This window comes from Artemia sp. Qi Xiang Cuo, unplaced genomic scaffold, assembly GCF_049724085.1.
Source record: "Artemia sp. Qi Xiang Cuo unplaced genomic scaffold, ASM4972408v1 HiC_scaffold_2920, whole genome shotgun sequence".
In the NCBI taxonomy this organism is placed as follows: domain Eukaryota; kingdom Metazoa; phylum Arthropoda; class Branchiopoda; order Anostraca; family Artemiidae; genus Artemia; species Artemia sp. Qi Xiang Cuo.
The window spans coordinates 102442-115984 of NW_028300318.1; the positions used below are offsets into that span (position 1 = coordinate 102442).

Here is a 13543-nt window from a genome sequence, read left to right on the forward strand (position 1 = left end):
GCATATTTTTCATCTTAGTATTTTTTTTCAGCTCGAATGTGTATGATACGAGTCCGTCTTAAGGGTCCTGGCCCTTCTGGGATTTGGGGCCGACCTTACTCTTCAATTTACCTTAATTCACGCTCTTTTGTTTATATGTATTAGTTTTAAATTCTTTTATCTTGTTTATTTTTAATTTTTTCGAGACAAATGTTTTGTCAGGGACATGCGAACAGATTGGAATTTTGATGATCAGATCACAGGATTACTCGATCAGGGTCGAGTGATGGGGGAAAGGGTCTTTTATGTGTCGAAACCCTCTAAAAAGCCCCTGAAATAGAGTAAGGAGAAGGGGCAGTAGGTGTGAAAAAGTTAGGAGAGACGATGGTTTCTCCCAAAGCCCTCCCCCTAAAAAAAAATCCACGCTGAAATGAAGTGAGGGGGAAATGACAACATATGTGTGGAAAACTCAGGGTTTGAGTCCTAAAAATGCTAGTGGGGGGTATAACCACCCTCTGAAAAGCCCCTGAAATATAATGAGGAGAAGGGACCATAGGTTTTGAAAAGTTAGGGGAGAAGATGGTGTCCGCAAAAGCCTCCCCACAAAGAAAGCCACGCTCAATTGTAATTAATTTAAAACTAAAGCACATAAATAAAAAAAAAGCCGAAATTAAAGTAAATTGAAGAGTATGGTTGACCCAAAAGCCCAGAAGGGCCAGGACCCTTAAGATGGATTCGTGTCAAACACGTTCGATCTAAAAAAAAACTAGTTTCTTTAAAAATAGAAAAGGCTCAAAATTGAGATAGTCCTGGATGATGGCGTCCCGTTAGCCCCCGACCCACATAATCTTACCCTCTTCATCCGAAAAATAGCAAAAAAAAAATGATTTATATCAAAGAACTTGAAAAGAATAGTCGGCCTCGAACCCATTAATTCCTGGGAACCGTGCAGAAGATTTTTCCAAATTAAGAGAATGCTAGACAACCGGAGCGCTTAAGTTTAAATCGTGCCAAGTGAAGCATATCTTAAAAAGATATGATTCACACAAAAAAAACTCAAAAAAAGCATACAAAATTTATTTATATCTACTTTTTTTACGTTTTTACGAGTAAAAAAAAACATTTCGGGAGGGGTTCAAAACCCCTAAACCCCCCCTCTGGGTCTGACCTTGCACATACTTAATACCAAATAGGCTCTAAAGTAATACAAAGTGAACTATATTATTAAAAACAAAAACATAGATTTCACCCAAAATCAAAGCTTTTTCAACAAAAAGTGCATTGTGTTGAAAATAAAAAAAGAAGAGAAACAAGGGCGTATAAAATGTCAATCCTAGAACAGAAATTCTTAGTAATAGATAAATTGAACCCAAACCGATCAGAAATTACTACGAAAGTAATTGGGGCTGCCACCCCGTTTAATCCTTGGTGTCTGAAAGGTATTCTTCTCACCAATTTTTCTTTGTTTATTTTAAAAAAACCATGCATCAAACTTTATTTTCAAGTCTTAAAATATCTTTTTTAAGATATTTTTAAGATATACTTCACTTGGCACTCATATCTCTATGAGTTCAAAAGACCAGACTTCAGGTTGCAGAAGAAAATTTCTGTCATTGAAAGGTAATTTTATATCATTTCCTTAGAATTAGGTTGCACGTGTTTAAACTAGACGATCACCAAAAATTTGCAAAACAAGGGTTAAGGAGAATATTCTGTGTGGGGGTGTAAATTACATGTATGAATAAACATGTAATCTCTTCTAGCCAGATTAATTATCTTAGAAATGTTCTCTCTAATAAGTAATGTGTTTGTATGGGGTTTAAGTACTCGCAAAACAAGGAGATATCTAGAAAATTCTATTTGGGTCTGATAGAAACAAGAATATGCGTTAAGAATAAGACCCGGCGTCCAATATCCCATGCCCCTTGACTCCCCGGGTCGGCACCCTTCTTGCCCCCTCCCCCCAATTACAATACTGGAGCTACGCTACCGTGCACAAGCTATAGTAAATGTTTTAATATATCGGCTTCAAGTCACACAGCGGTTTCCAACTTGGAAAACAAGACGTAAAGAATGTAACTGAAACAAATTAACTCATACCCCAAAAGAAGAGAAAAGGCATACACGCTGTCCAAGGGAGGAGTGGCACGCAGGTTGATGACTAGAAACAAAGATGGGAAGATCAGACATTATAACTGAAAGATTAAATTTTGAAAAAAAAGAAAAAAAGAGGAATATAAGATCCATTATCACCCACCCTGTGGGATTCTACTGGAGCATCACCCTGACCTTATCACTGGTGAATGTGTTTTAATATTTAACGACAACTTCATCTCCTTTTCATGAGAGAGACAAAGTCAAGCACTAGGAAACTTAGATGGCAGCTCGAATTGTATTGCCGTCTAGGCTTAGTGTCTCATTAGCAAAGAGCATATGGAGTTCATACAGAAAAAAACTATAGTTTTTATTCAGTGCATCAGAAGACGTGACTTTAGTAAATAACAGTTTCTATAGTACAGCTGACAGCTTTTTTCTTTCCGTATTAACTAATCCCAGCTGCTTCGAATGACACATAAGTAAACTATTTATCAGAGGTGTGTGATCTCTTCCCCATCTATGATCTAACGTGTTAAGTAGATATTAATGTAGTAGAGTGATGATGAAAATATTCCTTCCTTGTTTTCTAGAAACTGTGCTTGATCTAAACTCTCACAGATGTTTACACAAGAATAAAGACGCCAATTGGAAGACAGGAGGACAATCACCCCCTCTAGGTTTTCAAAAATACATTTTTTATTACTATAGTTGATAATTGAAAATTGACATCCCGCCTCCTTAGATTGTGTCAAACACTTTTTTTATATCTTCGTTAAATAAGTAAAAAGTAATATTTTGCCCCCTCCCCACATTTTCGTTAATTTGCGTCTTTACAGAGGAGGTTGTCTTCAGGGGTGAATCTCTAGTATTTTATTTGGGGGAGAGGGCAAGAGGGGTCCATATCCAGATAGTCAAGAGGCATAGGATATATAATAATTTTTCCTAACATTATTGGGTGGACAACTGCCCTCCCCTCGCCAAACGACACCCCTGGTTGTACTAATTAAGCAGTTCTATCTGCTTCTTATTGATTACAAAAAAAATATATTTTTGGCTAGGCAATTTCCCGGGTGCAATTTTCTGCAAAATAGCAATATAAGTACTGTTCAAATTTTCGACATAACAATAGCAATCATATAAATGACAACCTTTGCATGCATAACGGCAATTAAAAGTTGCTTATTGGTGGATTTCACGAATATTGCATATCATAGCAATTCTTCCTCTGTTACTAAATTTCACGAATATTGCATATCATAGCAATTTTTTATTCATAGGAACCTAGTTACTAAATTTTTAAATTTGTTATTCAAATTTGTTACTAAAATATTGTTACATTTGTTAGTCTGTTATACGTTTTCTTCGACGCTTTATTTACGACCGGTTGTATTACATATCTACCGTTGCTGAAATATGTTTGACTGTATAATTTCCATCTTTTTTTATTTGTTTCTTTTTAGAAGTCTTCGGGGATATTTATGCACTTGAGGTCCTTGCTGCCAATTGCTTTAGGACCAAATGAGCCGACGCCGGATATACAAAGTGACTCGCTTTATGCTCTCTCGGAGTTGATGCTGGCCCAGGCTCAAGAAGCTGTTACAATAAAAGCTATCAATGGTAAGTAGCCAGCATCTGAAATATAAATGTATGTTACCTCAACCTCAGATTAGAACCTGCAGAGATGTACTGACCAGTGTTGCCAGTTGCTTGGTCTAAAATTGCGCCACCAAAAAGTGAAAATGCGCCGATAGCTTCAAGGCGCCGATTCGAAAAATTTAGTGCGCAACCACCTAAAAAAAAATCGCAAAAATGGCGCAAATGCGACCCATCTGCCCACTCTAGTACTGACTCCTGAACGGCTTGACTTGTGGAAGAAGAAGGAGCCAGGTGGCGAGAGAGAAAGTCTTGGGCAGACTTTCAAGCTGCAACTGGGTAGAGGTTAGACAAGTCAAAGCAGACCTTAGCACAGGTTTTGGGGAAAATTGCAACTGTAGTTGCCACAGATAAAATAGCAGTTACCACAGATAAAATAAAATGGTCATCAGAAGTCATTCCGGTCTCTATTAATGCTGGTGCAGACAGTCTCTAGTTCCTTAAAAAAATACGATGGTAATACTAGGCTATTGTGTTTACTATATATACTAGGTTTTTTGTAATGTTAAGTTAGTGCAGCGCAAAACTTGTCTTCACCATGTGTATCTTCAAAATAAAATTGTCAGCTTTTCTAATCCCAATAATTACAAGAAATAATTATGTCAACTATTTTTATTTTAGCATGTCGTCTTGACAAGCTTTCATATTTATTTCTACGATAATTACGATGCTGATCTCACATGTACACTGGTTCTGAATTAAAGAGAGGGGTTAGAAGCCTGAACAAAACCGTTTCTAACCCCATATTTGTCAAATTCTGGATGGAGGGGGGGGGTACATCCATACTTTTGTGCAGTTATTTAGTTTGTTGACGTGTGGATAATGCCGACGGTCTTTGTTATGAAGCAGTAACAAAATGGGCTTATATTATCATACTCTAAAATTTTATAGTTCTTAAATACTCTTCATTAATTTGATAGCTCTTTATTTTATAGCTCAGTTTTATGCTCTTAAATGCTCGCAAAATTCTCTCACGCAAAAAATCAACGCACCGTGTTGTTGGTTATTGACAAGATGGAACCGGCAACAATTGCGGATATATTAGTTTTAAATATATTGATATTAAATCCATATTAATTTTAATATTATATTAATTTAATTGTAATATTGTAACATTAATTTTATTATACTAATTTAATATTATATTAATTATATTAACAATTTATATTAACAATTATATTAATTTAAATATAATATTTACCTGAGGACAGCAGAGCTGTCACTCCGACCGCAATTTGAAGACGTCACTACCGCAGCTCCGCTCCGAGACAGCTCTGCATTTTAGTCGGCTTATATGCCACATATAGGAACTAAGGTCTAATGGAAGGTAAATATTATACTAAAAATTATATGTATTTTAATTTTATAGCTCAGTTATGTGCTCTTAAATACTCACAAAATTCTCTTTTTACACACCGTGTTGTTTGTTACAGACGAGAAGAAACCGGCAACAATTGCAAAACTCGCATCTCAAACGAATGGATTGTATTCTCAAGTTATGAAGTTGCTACAAAAGGATAAAGTCCGTAGCGTCTGGGATAGAAACTGGATACCCAGGGTGAGTTGTCTTTCTCTTTTATAGTATTAAGAGGGAATATTTGGGTAACGTTTGCTTCCTGATCAGGAGGGGGGGGGTGTAACGGACAAGTGAGTGCAAGGAAATTTTTGTTTATGAGAAACTCAATAGATGGAATGGTATATGGAAGCAGCGTATTGATAGTGGTAATAAAAAAAACCTTTTCTCATGCTGACCAATGGTCTGCGTTGCGCAGGGACCGATCTCCTGATTCCATGCCTTTGGCCGGGAGTGTAATATGTGATTGGGGGCTTTCCGTATTTTCCCCCCAGATTTCTCCGGTACCCATTCAGAGTTGTGTCGACTCTGGCTGAGCTTACAAGGTCACACCATTGGCCTCCGTTCCAAAACGAAAAACCAACGACACCCTGACTCGAACCCCTGACCTCAGGGTTGCAATTCCGGAGCACTAACCACTTGGTTAGGAAAGTGGTAATCTAATTAAAAAATGCTGGAATTAAGGTGAAGGCCAGATTTCATAGTAAATGGTCTTCTTAAGCTCCCAGCCGGACAAAGTGTTTTCTGCTTCGCGTTTTCTACCAAGCGTTTTCTACGACATCAGAAATTCAGATGTTAGCTAGGAATTTATTTAACCGTAAGCTCCCCAGACTCACGACATCTGGTATCACGGTGTCCATAGCATATGGTTGACTTAGCTATAAAAGTATCGTCACTTTTGATCGTCAAAGTTGACAGATCGTTGACTATTTATCAATAGAACGTGTGCAGCCTATGGCCCGCTTACTTCACATGCCAGATATATAATGTTGACCAGGCAAAGTCATAAAAAATTTGGCACCTCACATAGTAAAATAGAAATTTGATGGTCTAATTAGGAAGAACTAGTCCATTTTTACATCAATAATTTCTATTTAGAATGATTCATCCCCTTCTTTCACTGTAATTTGTTATTGCTTTTATTTAGCTTCGTTATATAAAAAAAAGATTGTAAATATCTGGCTTTCAACGAACCACTTAGACCTTTACCCGCTTTTGGTTTTGCGTCATTTTCACATAAGACCTATTGTAAATATGGTGATCTGATTTTGACTGCAAGATTTACGCAGGGGAACAACATTGAATATGTTTTTATGTTTTGAGTGAACCTGGTTTATGGTTTTAAGTAAATTATTTTGTAAATTTTTGGTAACAAATCTCTATATTTCTCCTTGGCTCCCTCTCTCTCTTTCTCTCTCTCCCCTCCCTCCCTCTCTCCCCTCCATCCTTTCCTCCCTCCCTCTCTCTATCCTTCCCTCCTTTACTGTCTCTCCCTCCCCCACTCTCTCTCTCTCTCTCTCTCTCTCTCTCTCTCTCTCTCTCTCTCTCTCTCTCTCTCTCTCTCTCTCTCTCTCTCTCTCTCTCTCTCTCTCTCTGTCCTCTCTCTCTCTCTCTCTCTCCCTCTTTCTGTAAGTACGAATTGGACTATCCCGACAACACTCAAGAAATGAAGTTAGGTTAATCATAATGACATATACTAAAATATGATGAAACTGTAATACTTTAGCAACAAAATTATTGAAACTACAACAAAGAAATAAGTTAAACAGGCCGCCCAGAACGAATTATATTATATACCTAGCCTAACATTACCTAACCAAAATTCCGACTCTATATACTAAATATTTAACAAAAATATAGCTACGATGTAGTTTAATTCAGTGAACCTTAGCTAGTTCTCTCCGAATACAGAATGGTAAACTGGTATTTAGCAGAAAAATTCTTGAGTGCTGTCAGGATAACGCGCAAGTACCGTTTTATCATTTAAAAGAAAAAGATTTGGCGGGTTCTAGGTATTATTAAAGAATAAAATACTAGAATTAAAGAATTAGAATACTATTATTAAAGAATAAAATACTAGAATTATTAAAGAATAAAAAAGTTAATTGCGTATCTAAAGTCTATTGTGTCATTGGCGCTTTACTGAAAACAAATATATATTTCAAAAAAATGCTTTATAATCAGAATTTTGAAAAATTTCTATAATTAAAATCTTGGAACTTGAATTGCTGAGATTTCCAGGATATCGTTGTATTTTCAAATTTCAGAGTATTTTCATTATTTCTTCCCAGTCATCTTAACTTTTATTGTGACTTTATTTTTATTTTCAAATATATTTTGAAAAATTAAAGCAAACTGTTCATTATACATATAGTTTGTTTTCTAAGAGCAAACCGGGATCAAATAAAGGACTATCACTGTCGGCTCGGATATTTTGTTATGTCGGTTCATCCATGTGTAGATGACCAATATATCATGATGTGTATTATAATGGTATCAGATAACGCTCACATGGACGTAGACAATTTTGTTATTAATCCTGAATTTTTGGTCTTCTTTTTTGATCTGTTCAGTAATTGAAGTGTGTAATTGAAAATTGATCTGAATTTTCTGCATTTTCTGAATTGATCTGAAAATCGATTCTGAATTGATCTGGATCTGAAAATTGTATTATCGAAAACTGTCAATCCACATACATATGTTTTTTTTTTCAATAGGATTTGATAGTTTTGCTTTGTGACTATTTTTTTTTAAAATATATTTTTAAAAATTAAAGCAAACTGTTCAAACTACATATAGTTTATTTTCCACATGCTAATAATCGAATGGACGTTAGAAGATTTACGATGGAGGTAGGGGCAATGGCCGAACTCCAGCTTGTATTAATTTCTGTTCGGTTTAAGTCGAGTACTCTTTGAGTATTAATACTAATATCTGTTCGTTTTGATTTTAATTTTGTTATTGTTTTAGGGTTTAATTATTCATCTATACCAGAATCTGTTATGCTTATGTTTAATTTGATTATTTACTTTGATTTTTGTTCATTTTTGGTTTAATTTATTCTTCAATAGTAATTTCTTGTTTGCTTTAAGTTTGAATTATTATTGGACTTATTATCCCCCCCCCCCTTGAACAACAAAGAAAATTACTTATTTTTTAATGGGAAGCACCAATGTCTCTTTTCTTTTTCTTATTTCTTTCTGATGTTCATCGACCTATCGTTATGAACCCCTAGTCGTAGAATGACGGGAGAAGGCCAATTTGAAATGGAATGAAATGATAGTGTCCTTCTTAAGTAACAACAGAGATTGTGCCACAATGAGGTGGCATTTTCTGCACTTTTGTGCTACCAAACATCATTTTTTTGTCCTAAAGAGAGTCAAAATGCTAGAATGAAAATTAGACAGTTGGATTTTCGTGGTCTAGAACCCTATATAGGAGGTTTCAAGCACCCCCCCCCCCCCCGTCCTGACAGACAATAGCAGAGTGGCGTTTTCTGCGATTTTTTTTCCCATAAAACATCAATTTTGCTCAAAGAAGGCCTTAGGTATTTTTAAGACCATACTGCTTTTCCATGACTACAAATAACAGTTCAAATAGGAATAAATCCGTTTGTTAGATAGTGAAAAACAATTACAAAACTCTGGATATTTCGGCCACATAGACTGTGATCGTAATCAGCTGATGGCGTTTGGCTGGTGGCGACGGTCACTGTATGACCGAAATATCCAGAGTTTTGTCATTTTTTTCACTTTCTACTAAAAGAATTTATCCTTATTTGGAAATACTACTTGCGCGTTTAAGAGTGTCAAAATGCGAGAGAATTTTATTTGATTAAATTGTTTTCTTACTATTATTTTTACATATTTCATTTTTCTATAGCCGTGGTGAAGCTGCATATATTTATTGAAAAAAAGTTGAATACCGTTAATCGGGTATTAAAAGGATGTATCTTCATAATTGTAAATTTTTAGAAGCGGAAAAAAAACCCATAACTTTTTTACTTCCCCTTCGATAATCGTTAAACAAAGACGGATTGATTTGTTGACCTATTGACTTTACTTATCGATCTGATTTTGTTTTACGGTTATCGGAGGGGAAATAAAAAAGTTGCGAGCTTTTTTTTTCCGCTTCTAAAAATTTACAATTATAGAGATACGTCCTTGTGATACCCGACTGACGATATATACCTGCGGTTCATAAGATTTACAGAAAAATCCAGCTGATTCAGCACGCAAATCTTGGCCAGAAAGCATTTAAGCTCAACTTAACTTTTTTGGTCATTAGCCCCCTCGGCATACAGATGAGACTCTCATAGGTACTACCAAGGCCGTACCTAGAGGGGGGGGGGTTGGGGTGTTTGAACTTCCCCCCCCCCCCCCAAATGTTTGTTTGACTCGTAAAAATTTTAACAAAAATGGATATAAACAAATTTTGTATGCGTTTTATAGGTTTGATGGATTTTTAGGTTTGATGGAACTCATTGATGGATTTTTTCATTGATATCTTAAAGTGGAGTTTTCCAGTGAAACAAGTTTGCTGTCAGAGCAAACTTGGGCTCTGGACGACCCAAAATGTTGTAATTTTTGATTTGTAAAATCTCAATAAAGTTTGGCATACTCATAGAAAAAAGGTTGCATAAATGAATCTTAAGTATAAATTATATCATTGATCTGACTTATATTTGTAGGTTTCAGCACGTCTAGCGTTTTATTTGGGTGTTGCCAACTACTACCAATGCAAAGTTTGTAATACAGAGAAGCATTTTGGCGAAGAAATAGCCAGAGCTCAGGTAAGCTGCAGAAATGTTTTTGTATCTTTTCTTTTTTTTAATGTCTTCTAGAGTTTTTATTAGTCTTTAATCTAGAATTTTTTTATTTTTCAAGGTTTATATTATTGTTATTATTTATTATAATTTCTATTATTATTATGATCACGTAGAACAACCCCCCTTGCTGCAATAGGGCCACTACAAAATAAAGAATAATCAAGTAAGTGACATAATAAATTGGTACCCAAAAAATCTACTTATATTAATTATAAATCATGATAAATGTCTAACAGAGGAAAAAGCTATAATTAGACGAAAGTTGGTTTGACTAAGTCCTCCTAATCCGCCAATAATTGCTCTAATAAGGACAAAAAAGGAGTTTGTAAAGTAGACTATAGTTAATCCGAGAAGGGGCCCAATTTTTTGAAAAGTTATCAAGAGGGCTAAGACCTTCCATGATATAGACTTAGAGACGCTCACTAGTATTTTGTATGTATTTGCAAGTATTATTTGCATTGATGTATTGTAGTTATTGCAAGTATTTTGCAGTAGATATCAAGACATGGCTCATTGTAGAAAAAGCCAAGACAGATAGCCCGAGTGATTGAGAGGGAAATCTGGGATAAGCCCTTTTTAGGATTGTATAAAAATGATGTTATTTCATTGTTTGATAGATAAGTCTATAGATAAGGTTGCCATATTTTACGATTTTTTTTTTTTTTTTTTTTGCAAAATTTTTACATTGGTACCTCCTGACTGTAATGTTTTTTTTATGAATAGCACAGGTCTGCGAGTAATAAACTGCATAAGATATTTTTACAATTTTTGATAGATTTTAACTTGATGACAACCACAAAAATACAAAAAAGAAAAATTTAATGTAATTTAACTTGAATTCTAGTTTAGCCTATAGTACTTGAAGTGTAATTTAATATATGACAGCTTCTTGGATTTTATTGCTTATAAACTTCGTTAGACAGAGAAGAAAGACAAAGCTGCGACTTAATTTGTCACACTGATTTGGATCAGGATACCATCAGATTTTGGACAAAAAAATCAGCTAAAAAATAGTCATTTAATATAATCTTTTTCATTAAGATTTGAAACTTTTTTTCAACATAATCATAAAATAAATCAAGGGTAAATATTTAGTGGCCTTCACCTAAATATGTAAATATTCTGGTGAAGTGGCCTTCACCAGAATGAAACAAGTCAATAAAAGAATTCTTAATATGCACAAAAATTGTAGTTTGGATTTTCTATGCGCTTTCAATTTTAATTAACCTCTTCCGGCTTTCTTGTTAGGGTAAATTGCAATGCTCGTCTCGCAAAAAAAAGAAATAAATCCTATTGTAAAAAAAAAATCTGGTAAAATCGTGGTATGCTTTTTTTAGATACAGCACTACTAATTTTTACAGTTAGAATCCTAACCATTCACCGAACTAAAAGAAAATTATTTGCAAATGATATTGGATCATAATAAATCAAAAATAAGGGCAGGGTCGTTCCTAGGGTTGGTAGTGCCCGGGGCAAAATCAATTACGTCGCCCTGCTCCTGACTCAAACATAAATAAAAAAGTCCAAGAAACTGGTAAAGTTTTCTTGTATCATTTCGTGAGGTGGCTTTTTCCATCTCATCGGCCATATTTGGCCAGTAGGCCTCTCGGTCGGTTCTAGCAGACTTATGACATTGCTGACACAGCGATTTTATGCAGGGGATTTTTGCTGGTTATCTCCTTCTTTGCAGAGAATTTTAGCGTTTTCTCTGAGATCCATTTTTTGGCTTTTCGTTTAACAACTCCGAGGATGTTTGTTTCGGTTTCCTTCACGTGGCCTTTGAACTTGCTGCATTTTCTCTTTGAAATGGGGCATCCTAATGAGTTGGAATTCTGATCAATACCTTCAGCGTCGTCTTGTAGGGTGGCAAAGTTGTTGGAAAGTTCAAGGATAAAGGAATCTCGGTATTTATATATTTTTAATTTCGATACATCTATTTTATGACTTAGCATGGGTGCCTTCTTCGTACTGAGTCTGAACCTTAGCCCATTCTTTAGCAAGAAGTGGTTGTATCCATTTTTTGATCCTGTGTCAGCACCTCTGTGCACCCTTGAGTCTAGCATCATGGTCTTCCACCTTCGAGATATAAGCAGGTAATAAATTTGAGCCTTCACTTCCATCGCGAGATTCCCAGGTATATGTGAACAAGAGTAGTCTGTTTCCATTAGAGCACCTTTCACCGAGGCCATGATTGTCAATTGCCTGTTCAAAGTCATTCAGCCTGCCACCAACCTTGCATTAAAATCACATCCAATCACGAGCATATCTTTTCAGGGGATCCTGTCGATGACCATCTGAATTTCACTGTAAAACTGATCTTTTAGGTGCTAAGGCCCATCTCAGGTTGGGATGTATACGCTAAGGACGGTCATGTTGTTATTTTGGCTTTTAAATTTCACCCATACAATCCTGCTAGATACTGCCTCATATTCGAGGAGCCCAGTGGTCGCTTTTGTGGACAATATGAGACCTACTCCTGCTAAACTGGAGCCATCCGTTGGTCCCGAGTTGTAAAATTTGACCTTCTTCCCAGACGGTGCTTCTAGGATAGAGATGTCACGTCCATTCAACCTCGTCTCAGAGACGCACAAAATGTCAAGATTATAATTCTGAAATTCTTCAACTATAAAAGCTTGTGTCAGGGGGCTTTTTATCCAGCATAAGTTCCAGCAGCCAAAGTTTAGGCCCTGTCTTCTTGATATGATGGTACCTAGCCCACTTTTCGACGAGGGCGCAAGTCTCGTCGCATCGCATAAAACCGGGGATACTGATCACGGGGATACCGGGTCACGTCCATTCAACCTCGTCTCAGAGACGCACAAAATGTCAAGATTATAACTCCGAAATTCTTCATCTATAAAAGCTTGGGTCAGGGGGCATTTTATCGATCTTAGGTTCCAGCAGCCAAAGTTTAGGCCCTGTCTTCTTGATATGATGGTAGCTAGCTCACTTTTCGACGAGGGCGCATGTCTCGTTGCATCGCTTAAAACCGGGGATACCGTAGCCAAACTTTTACTCTTTATCACATTCATCAACTTTGCTGGACGTTTCTTGAAGATACAATTCATCACAAGGTCCCTAGTCCTGCATTCACCTGTAGCGCGCTAGCCACAGCCTTGCTTGGCGTGCAGTTCAGTGATGTTTACACCCTTTCACCACCTTGAGGTACGCTGACGGATTTCCTATGCTGCCTAGGGACGGAGGGTCAAGCCTCATTGCCTGGAGCTCCACCACCGCCGTGGAAATTTTCAGGCTTAGCTAGCCCCTTGCTCCGACCTAGAGTCAGCAATAGGCATTTTTTAGTTTTCAAACAGTGTTCGGCTTAAAATCCCTAAACTTGATTTTTCAATCTACCCCACAAAAAAAATTCTGTTACCGTTAGTTCAGGTCAGCGTGGTGGCTATTCGTGTTATCCCTCCCTGTTGAAAACTTTGATCCACCATTCCCTAACTCGTATCCCCTATTGGTGAGGTGCTCAGAGACGCTCAAAGAGGGGAGTCAACCAGGTCAGCTGCTCCGGGTGCCGGAGCTGGGGGGTGGTGGCTAAGGAGTTGCCCACTTTGATCAAATATTTCACTTTGATTTGGCTATTTTTGCTTATATTCGGGCCGGAAGGAGGGAGGAGGCTGTTA

General features: G+C 36.6%; 1 protein-coding gene across 1 annotated transcript in view; it reads left to right on the forward strand.

Annotated features, from left to right (window-relative positions):
- The window catches only part of LOC148938774 (apoptosis-linked gene 2-interacting protein X 1-like), a 59008-nt gene that overhangs the window by 25513 nt on the left and 19952 nt on the right, over positions 1-13543 (forward strand). The window contains exons 4-6 of the mRNA XM_089107546.1: positions 3537-3693; positions 5163-5287; positions 9774-9875. Of these exons, the coding sequence (XP_088963672.1) occupies positions 3537-3693; positions 5163-5287; positions 9774-9875 (384 nt within the window). The remainder of the gene's footprint in view (positions 1-3536; positions 3694-5162; positions 5288-9773; positions 9876-13543) is intronic.